This window comes from Dipteris shenzhenensis, chromosome 18 (genome assembly GCF_047967505.1).
Source record: "Dipteris shenzhenensis isolate YYH24624 ecotype China chromosome 18, Dip_SZ_1.0, whole genome shotgun sequence".
Lineage (NCBI taxonomy): Eukaryota > Viridiplantae > Streptophyta > Polypodiopsida > Gleicheniales > Dipteridaceae > Dipteris > Dipteris shenzhenensis.
Window position 1 is genome coordinate 39,978,967 of NC_141613.1, and position 16,182 is coordinate 39,995,148.

The following is a 16,182-nucleotide window of genomic DNA, read 5'->3' on the forward strand; positions in this document are numbered from 1 at the left end:
GGGATGTGACCGTAAATAGGGTAAGGGTTTGTAAGTTAAGGTTGATTGAGATACCTATGGGTGTTCATATGTTTGAGTTATGATCCCGTTTTAATTTGATACAGGATGCAGTGCCACACCCGCACATGTTACCCTATGCTCGTCGTGAGGAGGCGAAGCGTCGGCGATATGAGGTGGGATCTTCAGGAGGGGCCGTTACGGATGCATGGAGTGATGGTGATAGTAGCCCTCTGCCATTACCTCATGAAGCCATGGAGGAGGAGGTGTTTGATGATATGGTGCGGGATCTATATGTCCATCAAGGGAGGGATAATAGCATGGAGCAGGATGATCTTTTTACCGCAGCATCGACTCCACTGTTTGAGGGGTGCACATTCTCTGTTCTACGTGCCTCCCTTGAGTTACTAAACTTGCAAACCATCTATGGATGGAGCAATGCAAGTTTGAATGCATTACTCAAGTAAGCTTTAAAGTCGATTTTGCAAACATGGTGAATTATGCGCGTGGGTCAATTACTCGAATGCTTTTCCTCATTTATGGTCTTCACGTGCAGGCTATTGTGTAAAATGCTTCCAAGGGAGAATAAATTACCGACCTCAAGAGATATGGCAAGGCAACATGTGACCTCTCTTGGAGGATTAGATTACAAGCGCATCCATGCATGTGTCAAAGATTGCGTTTTGTTTCGTGGACTACATAAGGATGCAAGAGAGTGTCCTACTTGTGGAGTGGCAAGATATAGAGCAGATCTCAAAACCTTGGACGTGCCTCGTAAGGTATTGCGACATTTTCCCATAATCCCTCGCATCCAACATATGTTCAAGTGCAAATCTATTGCAGAGCTCATGTCATGGCATTCCTCCCATCGATCAACCGATGGCAAGTGGAGAACTCTCGCGGACTCTCCTGCGTGGAAGCATATTGAAGACACATGGCCAAGCTTCAAGGAAGAACCTAGGAGCTTGAGACTTGGATTGGGTATGGACGGTGTGAACCCATTTGGTCTCAAAAGCACGTCTTACAGTGTATGGCCAGTAGTATTGGTGAATTACAATCTTCCACCCTCTATGGCTATTAAGAAAGGACATGTCATGCTGTGCCTCTGTTGTCCCTTCTAATTCCGAGGAAACATAAAGTCAAAAACCCTGATGTTTATTTGGAGCCTTTGATTGATGAGCTAGAGATACTTTGGAGAGGTATCGAGGTGCATGATGTGAGCAGGCCTCCCTCGTCATGAGACTTCAACTGCAAAGCAGTCTTGATGTGGACGATGCATGACTTCCCAGGCTATGGCAAGTGTTTAGGTAAGCATTGCATTTTTAAATTATGAATAGGCAAAGGACGTGGCACCCTAAACCCACCTTCCACTCTTAATTGCATCTATTGTTCAGGTCTCACTACATCGGGTTACCATGCATGTCCTGTTTGTGGTCCTTCGCTAGTTGCCTCACGGGCAGACGCATTGGATAAGGTCATCTATGAGAATCACCATCGATTTCTCCCACCTGATCATCCTAGATATGTTGCCCCTTGGAATGAAGTCCTCCCACAATCACTCATCGCGGGAGATTGGATGAGAATTTGGGACGGTTCCATGACTCCTCCACCACTTGGCTTGAGCCGGTAAGGGTTTGTAACTATTGGCTGGAAGTAAAGATTGGCTATATTGGTTGAAAGTAAAGATTGCACGCTAACACTTTATTTTGTTTAGATACTCCATCTTTTATCGTTTACCATATTGGTCCCACCTCAAGATCAATCACCTACTTGATCCCATGCATATCTTCAAGAATGTGGCATCTACCATTTGGGAGCATTTGAATGGGACACGAGATTCGACAGGCATAAGGGAGGATCTACGTACGACAGGGAGGATGCGTGAAGCTTAACCATGCACTGTGGATGTTATCAAAGCTAGAGATGGTGACGGTGAAGCACGCTATTACTACAATTCGTACTCCCACTGGATGCATGAGGTGTTTGAAGGGAGCCTTTACAAAGAACAAGAAAAGAGGTGTAGAGCAATTATATGACTTGAAATCTCATGATTGGCACAAGATGCTCCAAGTAAGTATTTTATATGCATAATATCTTTTTCCTTTCAAATTTGTGAGTGAATAGCTATAAGCAACTAATCAACCACCTCCTCGCGGGTTCAGTTCATACTACCTACTAGCATTTCACGTAGTGCATCAAAGGACGTGAAAGATTGTATTTACAAGATGGGCGAGCTTGTGAGGTATGTGAGCTCAAAGGAAATAGATCCCACCACGCTTGAGAATGCTCGAGTTATGTCAGTGGAGGCGGTTTGTTTAGTGGAGGAGACATTTCCACGTTCTATTCTCACAAGCCAACTACATCTCATAGTACATTTGGTGGATGAGATTGCTATATGCGGTACTATACATGCACGATGGTTGTTCTTCCTCGAGCGCTTTATGAAGACCTTGAAGGGCTTCGTGAGACAAAATGCAAGACCCGAAGGTAGCATGGCCGAGGATTGGTTGGTACAAGAGTCACTTGTATATATTTCTGAGTTTCTTGTTGATGTGGATAGCTCTCTCCCACGACTATGGAGAGATGATGAAGACCTAAGGATGACCTCTATTGTGCCTCAAGGAAAAGGACGCAACAAAGTAATAGACACGGACTTGCATAATAGTATCAACCTCTTTTGCGTGCTTAATAGTGATGTGATGAAAAGATGGGTGACAAGATACGAGGATGCAAAGGCAAGAAGACAAGAAGAAAGGGCCCTCTTTCGTACACACCACGGATCTCGTGTGCCATACCCTTAGCATCTAAGAGCACTTCCAAAGGATATTCATGTGGATTGGCTACTTGATGAAATGGAGAAAGAAGAGAAAGACGAGGGGATGCATATCACAATGGAAGAATGGGAGTATGCTAGGGGATGCATGAGCAAGGTCGGTATATAGAATGTTATGCATAAGTTAAGAGCTTTTTATAATTTAGATTGCTTATTTAATTGATTTTTTCTTGGTGTAGTGCACTATGTTCAATGCTATATGGTGTGAGGGCAAGCATTTTCGAGCACAATGGATTGATGATAAGAGAAACACACAAGATTGCGGCGTCATTGCTAGCTTTGAGGGAGCCAATGGAGCCATGGATGATTATTGTGGCATAATCCAAGATATCATTATGCTTGACTTTCGACGCTTCTTTGAGTATGTTTTGGATGTAAAGTGGTTTAAGGACGTGGTGGAAAGAGGCCCTAATACAACAATCAAATGCCATGCAAGTGGCTTTGTAACTATTGACTCCACAAAGTTTTGGCAAAGTAGGAAGGACACACTAGTACTACCGCAACAATGTGAACAGGTACTGTGCACACGCATAAAATACTCGCTTTTAAATATTTGATGCAAGAAAAGTAACATGATTGTATTTGTGTTTGAATTAGGTTGTCTATCAACCAATGGTGGATAATAATAGATGGTGGCATGTCATACCTATTATGCCACGTTCCAAAGTGATGTTTAGTACATTTACTAATATGGAGCGTATGGAGGATGATCATGGCCATGGACGTGATGATGACCGTGATACAAGAGAGGAGGATGATCATGAGATAGGAGATATAGATATTGAGGCCGGCATTACCCGTGAGGACGAGCCTACCATTGGAGATGCTGATTTCGATGAGCACATGAGTGGCACAAGTAGTAGTGGGTTGAATGTATTTGTAGATCTAAACACTTGTTTGGATTTTGAAGTAGATAGTTTGGCAAGGGTTGATCTCATTGAGGATGAGATTGAACCGTAGCCCCACAATTGATATTGGCAAAACTATTTTACATATTGTCTCATTCTCCTCATCTCACTTAATTCTTGTATATGTGGACTTGCAAAAAATTATGTGCTTTGGTAATCATGGGCAATGTTTGGAAAGCAATGATGTACACCAAAATCTCACTTTCTGTATTCTCTGAAGCGTGTCTATTTACGCGTCTAAATGCGCGTCTGATTCTCAGTGTAAACGCGCAAATAAACGCGCAAATACACGTGCAAATAGATGCGCTAATAAACGGGATGTTAGACGGGTTCGTATTTTCTCAGGTCAAACGTGCAAATAGACGCGGTGATTTACGCGCAAATAGACGAGCATTTAGCCGCGCATTTAGACGCGCCCGTAATTTCTCTACTAAAGCAATGCCTATAGACGCGCCCGCTATTTTGCGCATCTACCAAGCGCGTCTATAGTTGCTTTGTGTTGTTGTGTTAGCATTAGGAAAACTTGTAGGTTAATAGAAAGAATATATCGCATGACCTGAGACCTCATGAGGTTCAAAGAACTAAGTAGAAGATTTCCCTTCATAATATTGTTAAATCACCTTTGGGAGAAGTTGTAGGGTAGTAGAAAAAACCAACCCCATGGCCATGAGGTTCAAAGACTAAGGATTTAACCATCAAGCTAACCACTCATTTGTGGAAAGAAAAATGCTTATAAGGATTATAATATGATCTTTTGCCTTGCCAAATGGCATGCTGTGAATAAGAATTCTCAAATCTAGTCCTTCTACAATTACTCTGGTTAGAATTTATGTATCATATTTTGGGATCCAACAATGAATGTGCCATGAAATGAAAAGGACATTCTTGCATTTGTATATTGCACTTTACTTTGTGTGCCTCTCTGCATGTCGACTATCACAAAAGCTCCATTTCCACATGTGGTGATGGGTTATGAGTGGCCACTTCTATGGACTATTTGCCCCCTTTGGTCACACTTGTCTTTTGACCTATCTATCTAGCATTGTCCCTTTGCACATGGATTTCACACCATCTAGAGCACTACAATCAACACCATTGTTGAAACTCATGTATGCATCTAGTTATTGTATATGGTAATCACTACTTCTTATCATTATTTGTCTATGGTAATCTCATTATAGTTTGTTAGTGGGCTGACTTAAAACATCCTACTATGCAAGATTGGTGCAAGCCAAAAATGGTACAAAAAATAGCTCAGTAATTTGGAAACACGAGATCAAAGATAAAAAACATAAAAGAAAAGCATAACTAAGAGTATGAAATAGCATCCTCAAGAATTATCCTCGTACTTTTAAATCTAAGAAGTATTGAAATAAATTTGTTAAAACTTTTCAAAGTAGAAATTGCTAGAACTATACTCTCACATTCAAAATGGAAATTTATAGAACTAGAACTGTAAGATTGAAATTATGTCTCTTTCAATAAATTTCCCTAAAATGATTAAACATGTAAATATGATAGAGAGTAAAGGAAAGAAAAAACATTGGCATTACTTTATACAAAGTAATCTCCTTTATTTAATCAAGACTAGTGGCAATCAACATTGAGTATATATTGCCATCAAAGTATAGAAAGGATTTATTGTATCATATGTGGTACTCGTGTTAAAATTTCCAGTAAGGAAGGGTTTCTCAATATGTAGATATGTCAAAAGTTTGTTGCATGTGCACATGCTGTGATATCATAAGTGTGGCCAATCCAATTGCGCTTTCGATGATTGATAAACCAATTATTGATTTGTCGCAATTCCAAACCAGTTTCTTGTGCCATTTGGTGTTTCTCTTCCTCCTGTAAAAAAGGGACACATATTCTCACATTTATTTTTGGTGTTTCTTTTCCTCTAGCAAAAAAAAATGCCCACCTTTTCCACCTCATCCTCTTCTAGTTATAATGTATTATCACATAATATATTTTGGAACTATTAAAGTGTGGTTGATGAGCCCTAGCTAATATCCAAAACATGTAAGTCTTTAGATAGCACCCATTATTTTAATTGAACTTTTTTGGTAAAGAACGTTTAGTCATGGAGTATTTTGTTATTTAAAAAAATAAATAAAATAGAACTCCCTGCAAAAGAAATAGGGGGCCCTAGATACAAGCAGGTCACAAAATTTGGCCAAAACGTGGGGCTATATGCCTTGGCCTATGCTGCACAGTAGACACCCTAACATATATATCCTTCTATGTAAGCCCCATAATGGGATCTTGGCGAAGGACCAAATGACAAAAATCAGCCAAATAAAGACGAACCCGAGCAAGAATAGACGAGACTCTGCACTCGATATTTTGACATTTTATTAGAGTATATAAGTTAAAATATTCATTAAGTCTTTATCTTTTACCATCGTCAATTCATAATATAGGGTTTTAAATAACCTTTGAAATTTAGTAATGCCATTTTCGCAAGATCAAGGTCACCAAAAAATATCATAAAGTGAAATCTAGAAATAGTTTGATGACCAAAAACATTTCTAGTGCAAAAGTCCTTTGTGATGGTGAACATGTGAAATTATAGCCTTCAAAGCTACAATAAGAGAAAAACATAAGCCAAAAATGGTGACAACTGACACCAAAGAGTATAGTTAAAACCAAAGAGTAAAGCTACAAAAAAAGCTCAAGGGGCAAGGAAACCTAGGAAAAGTGCATTGAGTTTAAGGGTGAAGAGGAATACCATATTTTTGATAAATTTGTTGGAAGAGATCATCTCCATATCCTTGAGTTTAACATTGAAGAGGAACACCGTATAACAAAAGAAAGCTCAAGGGGTGAGGAAACCTAGGAAACTTGCATTGAGTTTAACTGTGAAGAGGAATACCATATTTCTTTTAACTTCTTGGAAGAGATCTCCATATTCTTGAGTTTAACATTGAAGAGGAACAACATATATTCAAGTAATTTCTTGGAAGAAGATAATACTCAGGTATCGTTTTAGATTCATTTGGTAAACTTATCTTTTGGTTGGAAGTGGTTAGAAGATTAAGCACATCTAGACCCACTTTACATTTTCTTAACATTCAAATCCATGACTAGAGTAAATGTGATAGGGAATTTCTTAGATTATAACAATGACAGGGAGAACATGATGGATGTGGTGCTACGACTAGCCTTGCTATCATGAACCATGACAATGGAGAATATGATGGATGTGACACTATAATTAGCCCTGCTCTTTATTGATATAATGGTTGATACTACAGGTATTGTGGCAACTATTGTCAATATATTTATGTAGTTCACTGTGGGTGTTTTTCCCCAAGAGAAATTCACCGGTGGTTTTTCTAGGTCACCAATGTGATCATGTTATATAAATGCTACTTTGGCTAACAAATGATGATCTTGAATGATACATTAATGCAACATGAATCAATGAGCAAAATCCCTAGTTTCAAAAATATAAGAGTGCAGCCCTTGGGCTATAAAGATCTATTATATCTATTGTGTGGATAAACACCCATTTGTGTGTGCATGTGTGTGTGTGCCTGCATGCACACACATGTATGTGCATGAGATTTCATTTAGTGCATGCACAGTTGCAAATTGTGCATGCATACTTGTGACATGTGCATGCATGCATAAATGTGATTCACACAATGTGGGAGTTCTTTTCATGAACACATCTAGATGGATATTAATGAGTTTAGCTTGCTAAATAATTAAAGGGTATCATGTGCAACTCCTATTGGATAATGGTTTTAAATCACTAATGAGTTCCTCCTTACTACTCTCTAAGTAAACCATAAAGCTATTGGTATTTCGTACATAGATAGAGTAGGAAAGGGGACAAGGTAGAGCACACACAATGGCCCACTTTGGGATTTGAAAGAGGGAGAATGAGAGAGGGGACAAGGTAAAGCACATGCCACCACACAATGGCCTATAATGCGCATCGACTATAAGATAAGAAATGGTTCCATACTATGTTAATTCAGCCGACACATTACCCATGTATACAGTAGACCATAACAATAAATATCCCTTAATCATTTGAAGTCCTCATGTCTTTATTAGATAATTCTCTTTGAATGTTTGAAACTTTGCCCTTGGTAATGCCTTGGTAAATAAGTTTATTGAATTGTTCTTCAGGGAAATAGTTGTTGACTTTGCCTCTTTACCTCTATCCCAATCTACATCATAGAAGAAGTTCTGACTTGCAACCTTCAAATATCATCAAGGTTGATGATCCATTATACCTTTAAAATACTAAAAGGTTGTCTTCACTACTTTCTAATGAGCTTACATGTGCTACTTGCTATCATCAAAATAAAGTTGTTTGCCAGCTGCTTTTGCTAATAGTATCATGTAACTACTCACTCTCAATTTTAAAGGTATCATGACCTATTTCAATTGGAGGGATAACAAGGTATTTTCTTTAATAATGAGATTCTAATAACAAATCTCTCATATCAATTTGCTAAATCAAGTCTAGTTTGACTACATCTATCATCTCGATGCATTGCTATTGGGTTAAAACAATGTTTATAGCTTGGTGTGGAATATAGCGCTCTCTCTCTCTCTCTCTCTCTCTATATATATATATATATGTTTGTATCTATGTATCTATGTATCTATTTATATCTATCTATCTATCTCTTCTTTAAGTAGAAGACATGGTGGTCATCCTTAAAAAATAAAGGGAAGAATCCTAGAAGATATGGTGGGCATCCTTGAAGAAAGGGCTTTTGGTGGCCCTTAAAAAAATAAATGGCATGTGAGCCTCCTTTGCGCGCGCTCGCTCGCTCTCTCTCTCTCTCTCCCTCCCTTCAATTAGATTGGTTTTTTAAGTCTCATAGACCCTTTGGTCTCTCTTTTAAACCCCTCACCACATCTTTGCCGCCCTCATTTTAGAGGGCATTCATCAAAAGAAATGAAGCGACCTTACCGTTGGATATGGCCACTTGCAATGTTCATTCCACCACTTCTTCAGAACAGTGGTGTCACCCGGAAGCTTTCCGGCTCGCCTTTTCCTCAAGATTTCCTCTCTTATAGCGCTTAGGTTCTCCAGATAACCCTGCCATGCACACAAGAACTCTTTGATTTCAATCGTTTGCTTGGGATTCACAGATAACAGCGCGAACAGAATTCTTGGGCGAGTTTAGTCTATTGCCTCCTTCAATTCTAGTTTCAGCTCTTCGCGGACTTGCTCCAAGAGCGAGCGATCTCCCTCGCCGTGGAACTCTACTTCCAGCTCGGTAGCATCACTTTCTCCCAATAAAAAGTCTCCGTCTTCAAACTCTATATCGGACGTGCATCTGCCCTCTAGTCCTATAGTGGATGCTCCTGCGCATGTAAAAGACGCTGTTACGAGTTACTACAGATCACACCGCGGCGCACAATATTGTATTGGTGCCTGACTTACCAGTCAATGCTTTAAAGGCCTGTTCAATCTCGCGATATCCAGCCATTGCCTGGTCGGTCAAGGGGAGGACCTTCTCTTCTAGTTGCTTCTTGAGCGAGCGTAGCAGAAATAGGTAGCTTGCCTGCAAACATCACGTTGTCGTTTAAGAGACATGAAGGTTAATGCCAAATGGAATATGGAAATTTCACAAGAGGAAAATGGCAAGCACGAAGTCGTTCGAGAAACAACCTCATTCACGTATTAGAGAGGATCTTCCCACTAGAACGTTTACATTTTCTACAATTTATTTTTAAGTCTTACTTCGTTGGAGGGGGGCACTTCTTCCCCTATGACAATGCTCTTCACTAGGTGGGAGCTTGTCATAGGAGAAGGCGCCTTCCTAAACATTGAGGTCATGGGCACTGATGAGCCAAGTTTGACAATAACCAATAGGTGAGTCTTGTAAGTTTACAAGCCTATGAATGAATACCTTTAGTATGTTATAAGGGGCTTCTAGGAGAACTTCCAAACTCCCTATAGATGTTGCCTACATGGAAAAGTGTGGTGTTGGTCCTAATAATGTAATAAAGCCATACCCCTTAGGGGATAATATAAAGTAAAACATGACTACAATCAAGGACATCGTGATGTAAGTCCCCACAACTAATGAAGCTCCTGCTACGTACTGCACCTATAATAGATGTTTTGCTTGCAGTCCAGTAGTGTATGGCACCAACTAACACCTACAATGTCATCAAACATGAAACTCACATTCAATCAGTTATAGTGAAAGGGGAAGAGGAAGTTGTGTAAAGAAGACACGATGGGAGAAAAGATTGTGAAGGGCAAAGGTGAATAGAGAGAAGAGGGGAGAAAAGATCATGAAAGTGATTCTAGTAAATAAAGAGATAAGATAATGAAGATAAGAGGGAAATAGAGAGAGGTGAAATGGGAGATTAGAAGATGAGAGAAAAGGGAATGAAGCAATAGGGAAAAGCCATTTGTAGGTGGCTTGAAAATGGCAACTCACTAATCGATAACTTTTTTAAATTGTGAAGGGCTAGGGGATAACATGTTGTATGAGGCAACGATAGACAAAACATGTGCTGCAGTACAATGATGTGTCACATAGACATTAGTAGCATGATGGTAGGGCGAATAGCACATCAATCACATAGAATGTAAAAATTTTCATAGGCTATCTGGCGTGTTAGCAAATCACGTGCAAATTCTTTGAGCAATATGCCAACCAATTTTTGGTATTAATGAGGCAATAGTGGTGGATATGGCCCCGTATTCTTAATTAAAATGATTCCCAAATGATTGAGAGTTTGTGATACATCCATGATGGTGATAAGGTTAGAGAGGATAAGGTTAGAGAGGAGAGGACACGCTTCAAAATACAAAACAAGGTGGGGTGTGATTATTTAAACCGGGGTAAATGGGAGAGAGATACATAATTTGCACTCCCTCTTGCACTATAATTTGACTCCAAAAAATAAGGACCATTCGTAAGACATCTAAGAGGGTTTAAAAAACCAATTTTAAATGTTCGAGGGACAAAATGCCCCTTCTCTTGTAGAAAAAGAACGGCTTCATTAAAACTTATAACACATCATGCTTTGAATGACAATGTGTTATTCAATGCTCTACAAAGTTCAATAGAGATGGCTCATCATCGCAAACGTATAGTATCCTGAGGCAATTTCTCATAAAGGTATAAACAAAAGAAATTAAGAGATTTCTTATTGAAACTGGGGTGGCATTCAACGAATGTCATCTTCATTTTCTTTCTGTTGAGAAATCAGAAGATAGAAAGGCGATAGCAGCTGCAACAGCAGCAAACCAGATTGAAAAGTCGGGTGTAAGAAGATTCGTGACGGTGCACGGTACGAAATACGACACTTTCTGCAAAGTCGAAAACAGAAGATAAGCTTACGACGTCGTCTGATTTTTGAACCCCATCACTCACCATAAACTCGTCTATCCCTTTTCTGCAGTCGACCATTGGAGTGTCATCCCTGCCCATCAGTAGATACTTTATGGTCACACTGTGTTTGTTTGCAAGTTGTGATTCAAGCGCTTGAATATGATCCGCAGGTAATCCGACGGACAAGCACGAAACGTGTGCTTGTAACAGTTCATCGAACAGCGGATGCGATACTATTTCCGCTTTCTCCTTTGCTGAGTTCCGCAACTCGTCTAGCAGAAATTTATCGTTTTGTAGCCCTTTGGAACTCGCTGTCAGGTCGCGCTGCGGAGGGAAAAAGACATGTTCGGCCATGCTATAATTCCAATGTCTCTTAGGCATAAAACGTGGGCTCCGGGCGTGATGAACTGCAGAGAAAATATGGACGAATCCTTTGTCAATTTTGTGCAAAACGTTAATGTTTCAACTCGGGAACTCTTTCTAGCTTCTTTTGGTGTCGTGAAGGAGCCCAAGTTCGCACCGAAAAACAAGAAAAGATATTGTAGTCATACCCCCGTCCTCACAGTTCGGAGGCCTTTTGCAGTTCAAGCACCGAGGTCGATGACGCAAAGGCCGCTGTACAATAACGTAGAACCAAAGTCCGGCTTAGTATTGTTCCATAGGATGTAAAATATCGAAACATATTCTACGTGGAATCCTTTATTCAAGCGTGAAGCAACAGCAATATAGACCCAAAGGCCTTAAACTATTGCACAAAAAGAGGAGACTAAAACTGCCCGTTCAGCATGAGGCTGTCGCATCGACAGATATGCGCTGCACTGACGAGGAAGAGGAGATCGTCAGAGGCTAGTAAAGCTGCCGGCCAGCTTGTAACATCGGGCTAAGAGTTGCTTACGAGATGGAGATGGAGGGAGTGCCCAGTTGCCGTTAAGTGAAAGAGAATGGAAGCATCAGCGTTCTATTGCTTTACGGGAGAGGAATGCTTAACTAAATGATTTTATCCATTAATCTCGCATGCTATCAATGGCCTCTAAATTTTGTTCTCACAAATGGTCGCTGTATATTGATGGCTTTGTGTGTGCATGCATTGCTTTCTTCTTGCGTGTTATGCATTAGTCATGCTCGATCGCGACGTCAACACTATTGAGGCCATTGGATTTCATTTTTTATCTCTTTTCTCTCTTAAGGAGAGGTTTGGCGGAGGACCATTGGGAAATTTTGGATGGTTCAATTTGATCTAAGAAATATGGGCCATAAATGATCTCTTTTCTCTTTTCTTTCTTAAGGAGAGGTTTGGGGAAATTTTGGATCATTCTATTTGATCTAAGAAATATGGGCCATAGATGATCTCTTTGCGCAGGGGCAGTCTATAGTCCATTCCAACCATTTCGCCTCTTGGGGTATCAATTTGAGTGGTCAGTGCTTCGAATATCGATTTGCATATGTGCTCCTACCCAATACTTTTGTGGTAGCGCAGAGCAGGGCATCGAAATACAAAAAATTATAGCACTGTACTTCTCTCGCCTCCCTTCCTCCAGAATTTTTTGACTCTTCATGATGCCCTCTCTCAGCCCTCTTCACAGTGGCCAGATTCCAGTAACGGGTGGAATTGAGGGAATCGTAGAGGTCATGGGTAGCAAGGTCCCTTGAAATGGTGTCTGAGATGAGACGGCTTGCAGCTGCAACATCCAGATCGATGGTGTCATAGTTCAGGGCCATGGAAGGCAAGGAATGTGGAACACTAGAGAGGAGATCAGAGATGCGCCAAGATGTGAGAAGCTACAAAGCTCATTTTAGGGTTTCGAAAGAAGTGAAGCAAAGCAAAATAAAGGTTCGCTATGGCTATGGTTGTGCAAACAAAATCCCTCACCTGATCTCATTCGACATGAATATCGCTGGAGATTACATGAATCCTGTACTTCGAGCGACATTACAGCAGTATCGCAGGTGGAGAGAAAGGACCATGCGCAAGAATTTCTCACAGAGCTATGCCAAAGGTGGAAACAAACATGGCGTTATGTCAACAATAGAATCTCTTCAAGAAATCTGCTAAAGGAAATGACTACAATGATGGCGCTGATCATCGACTCCATGAGCTATTCAAAAATCGTCTTCACAAAGGTCAGAATCGAAAGAATACGCAAATTTGTGAATCGAAAGAATACACAAACTATCATGGCTGAGCTAGGGAAAGAAAGCCCGCAAACAATGCCTTGGCAATGGTAACTAATTGAAAAAGAAAGCTAGAAAATGGCTCAAGCAGAGGAAACCATGGCCTGCCATAGGGCGCACACTAGTTCTATCTTAAGGAGACGATCTTGGACTCTTGGAGTAGCTCAAGTTGTGACTATTGTTGGAGGTGGTGTAAGGGTTTCAAGTTGTTTTGTATAATGCTATTGCTACTAATCGACCAAATGTATCTCATGTATTGTCTTCTTGAACCTTCTCCTATGCTTGGCCTACTAGTTTGCATCATTCATTTACAAAGTCAATTTTTGTGAACAATCAAAATTGAAAAATAGTGAGCATGCACGTTATAGGGATTGTGGCCATATATGGTTCTTAAGCAATTTACAAGTCTAGGCCAAATTATAGAGTAAGAAGCTTACACCACATCCCCATGCAAACTTCCACCGCTACTTTCTCTATCGGCCTAAAAAAGAGCTTGTTGTAGCCAATGATATGATACGTATTTGGGTAGAAGAGTAAGGCCCATCAAATATTGTTTTGTTTCATGTCTCTATAGAAGCCTTGTGCATAGCTACTCTCTTTATTTTGGCCTATTCAAATTGTTGGATCCACTTTTGCATGTTGTTGCTATTGGATCCTCAAGGTTCATTCATCTTTCTTGTAATACTTTTTCGTTGAGCAATCTTACCTCAATCTTACATGCCATATTGTTACCATTGACACTTCCCATAATGGTTGCCTCATCGAGGCTTCATCCGATATATGCATATCAAGAAGGTGCACTTGGATTGTCATGATGCTTGAGGGAAATTGCTTCTTCAGTAAGCACACGAGATGGAGTCCACCCTATCTTGGTTGATAATTGATCGAAAGATCTCTTTTTAAAGAGATCCAACTCTTTCACATGCCAAAATAAGATTACTCATCAAATGCATAAGAATATCTCATAACGGTCTTTGATGATGGATAATCAACATATCCCATGCGACCACTAATCTTGTAGATGGATTTTTTAATGCCTTTTGATAAGAACCTTTTACCACAATTGGAAGGAGATGTATAAAATGTGTTACTTTAAGACGAATTGTATGTAATCATCAACACACAATCACTATGTATCAAGTAAAAAAGAAAGCATACCTATAAGATCTTGTGCCAGTCATGAGACTGGAGACCACTAAGCTTATCACACATAGTGAAAGATCCCTTTAGGCAATGCACATGTCTCTTTGGTATTCAAAGTGATGGAGTGTCACTCTTCACAATTGCCTCGTTCCTCTTATTGGGGATCCAGGGTGCTTTTAGAAGCACCACTTTGTTACAATGATGTGTGGCCACAACTTTCATCTTGTACATCTCTTTTAGGCCCTCTCATGCTCCCTGTATATCCCTCTCACCAACTCAATTCTCCCAATGTAGATACTACATTGTTAAAGGTAGGGCATGCGGTCTAAGAGAAGATTGTTCTATAAATGACTACAATAAAGGAAGTGCATGCGGTCTAAGAGAAGATTGTTCTATAAATGACTACAATAAAGGAGCTTTTGGAATACTGATACCAATTCGTGTTAAGTGGTGGATGCTCTTCATTATCTTCACATGCCTTAGCTAATCACTTTCCTTCAAGTGGGTATTCAGTGACATCAAGAATGGTCACATGGAAGGTGTGGAGCATGAGCATATATAATGGTGTAAGATGTTGAGAGTGTTGTGTCCTCGTTGTGTTGAAAATTAATCACCATAAATAATACAAGCATGGTACCCACAGATTGATAAACCTACATGCATTAGTATTTGTTCCATGCATGTAAGCACATGGCCACAATGGGAGGAGAGACTCACTTGAATACTCTCCATTACCAAGAAAGTCATGCATGGTCATCATGAAGACTTTCCTAATCAAAGAATTGTGTCTCCTCCTTGGATTCTTAGAGATGTTAAAGAAACAAGTCTATGGTTCCATGTGCATGTCCATATTCTTCACCTTAGTAATTAGGGGGTTTGGAAGGAAAAGGGGCCTCTTTAATAAAGGAATAAAGCAAACATCCTATGATTAGCCAACCAACGAATGGAGAGGAGACAACATTAATCAATTGGAGGAAAGTTATCCTGCTCCTCATTGGTGGGGGATAAAGGACTATAATTTCACTCTAGCCCTCTAGCTGGCCTCTCGTGGATGGATTTACTAGAGGCCCATTTAGAGCTTTTATACAACATCAAGGGTGGAGATTGACCCTTGTACTCAAAGCCATTAGATGGGAGATCCATGTGGCATGCCGAATCATATAGGATTCTCTAGATGTAGAGCTCTTGGATTCATGCTAATCCAAGGGTGTAAGATAATGGGATAGCATATGATCGTCCAAATGGCAAAGACATTGAATGGAGCTCACAACTACCCACAACCAACCACCATTTAAGAGCCATTGGATTGGATTTAGGATAAACTCGAGGATCAATGGCTAAGATTGTGCACCTCTTGCAAACCTCAGATGGAGAGAAGACCTCACTGTGGAGAAGAGGCATGACTTGCATGGTGTGTGCAGATCATGGCTCTTGGATGAGGTGAAGATCTTACCATAGAAGAGACACACCTTGCATGCCATTGGATCCACTCTTTGATCCAATGGATCATGTTAATCAAGTATCACACACCACAAGATAATCAAAATAACATCTATACCATCCAAAGAAGCAACTTCAAAAATTTCAAATGATTTGTCTCTATAGTTGATCTCTCAACAATAGGCATCTATCTCAATCAATAGTGATGATTATAAGCTTGCAATGCTAATGAGACTGAATGGGAGGAGAATGGGAGTGAGACATGACACTAGCTATATGAGCAGCAAACATAGCTTGTTGCAGTGGACTCATCTAAGCTCGTACATCTAAATGAGCTACTTAGTACTCATGTTTGAGTATATGT

General features: G+C 40.1%; 1 protein-coding gene across 1 annotated transcript; it reads right to left on the bottom strand.

The window, feature by feature from the left end:
* Window positions 1–1,914: 1,914 nt before the first annotated feature.
* On the bottom strand, window positions 1,915–12,010 carry LOC147891221 (homeobox protein knotted-1-like LET12). Its single transcript, XM_087389182.1, has 8 exons — window positions 11,959–12,010; window positions 11,615–11,678; window positions 11,106–11,470; window positions 9,155–9,275; window positions 8,903–9,075; window positions 8,678–8,806; window positions 5,493–5,586; window positions 1,915–1,991 (listed from the first exon to the last, which is right to left on the bottom strand). The coding sequence occupies exons 3-8, from the start codon at window positions 11,442–11,444 to the stop codon at window positions 1,915–1,917; spliced, it is 933 nt and encodes a 310-aa protein (XP_087245308.1). The 5' UTR covers window positions 11,445–11,470; window positions 11,615–11,678; window positions 11,959–12,010.
* Window positions 12,011–16,182: the final 4,172 nt, after the last annotated feature.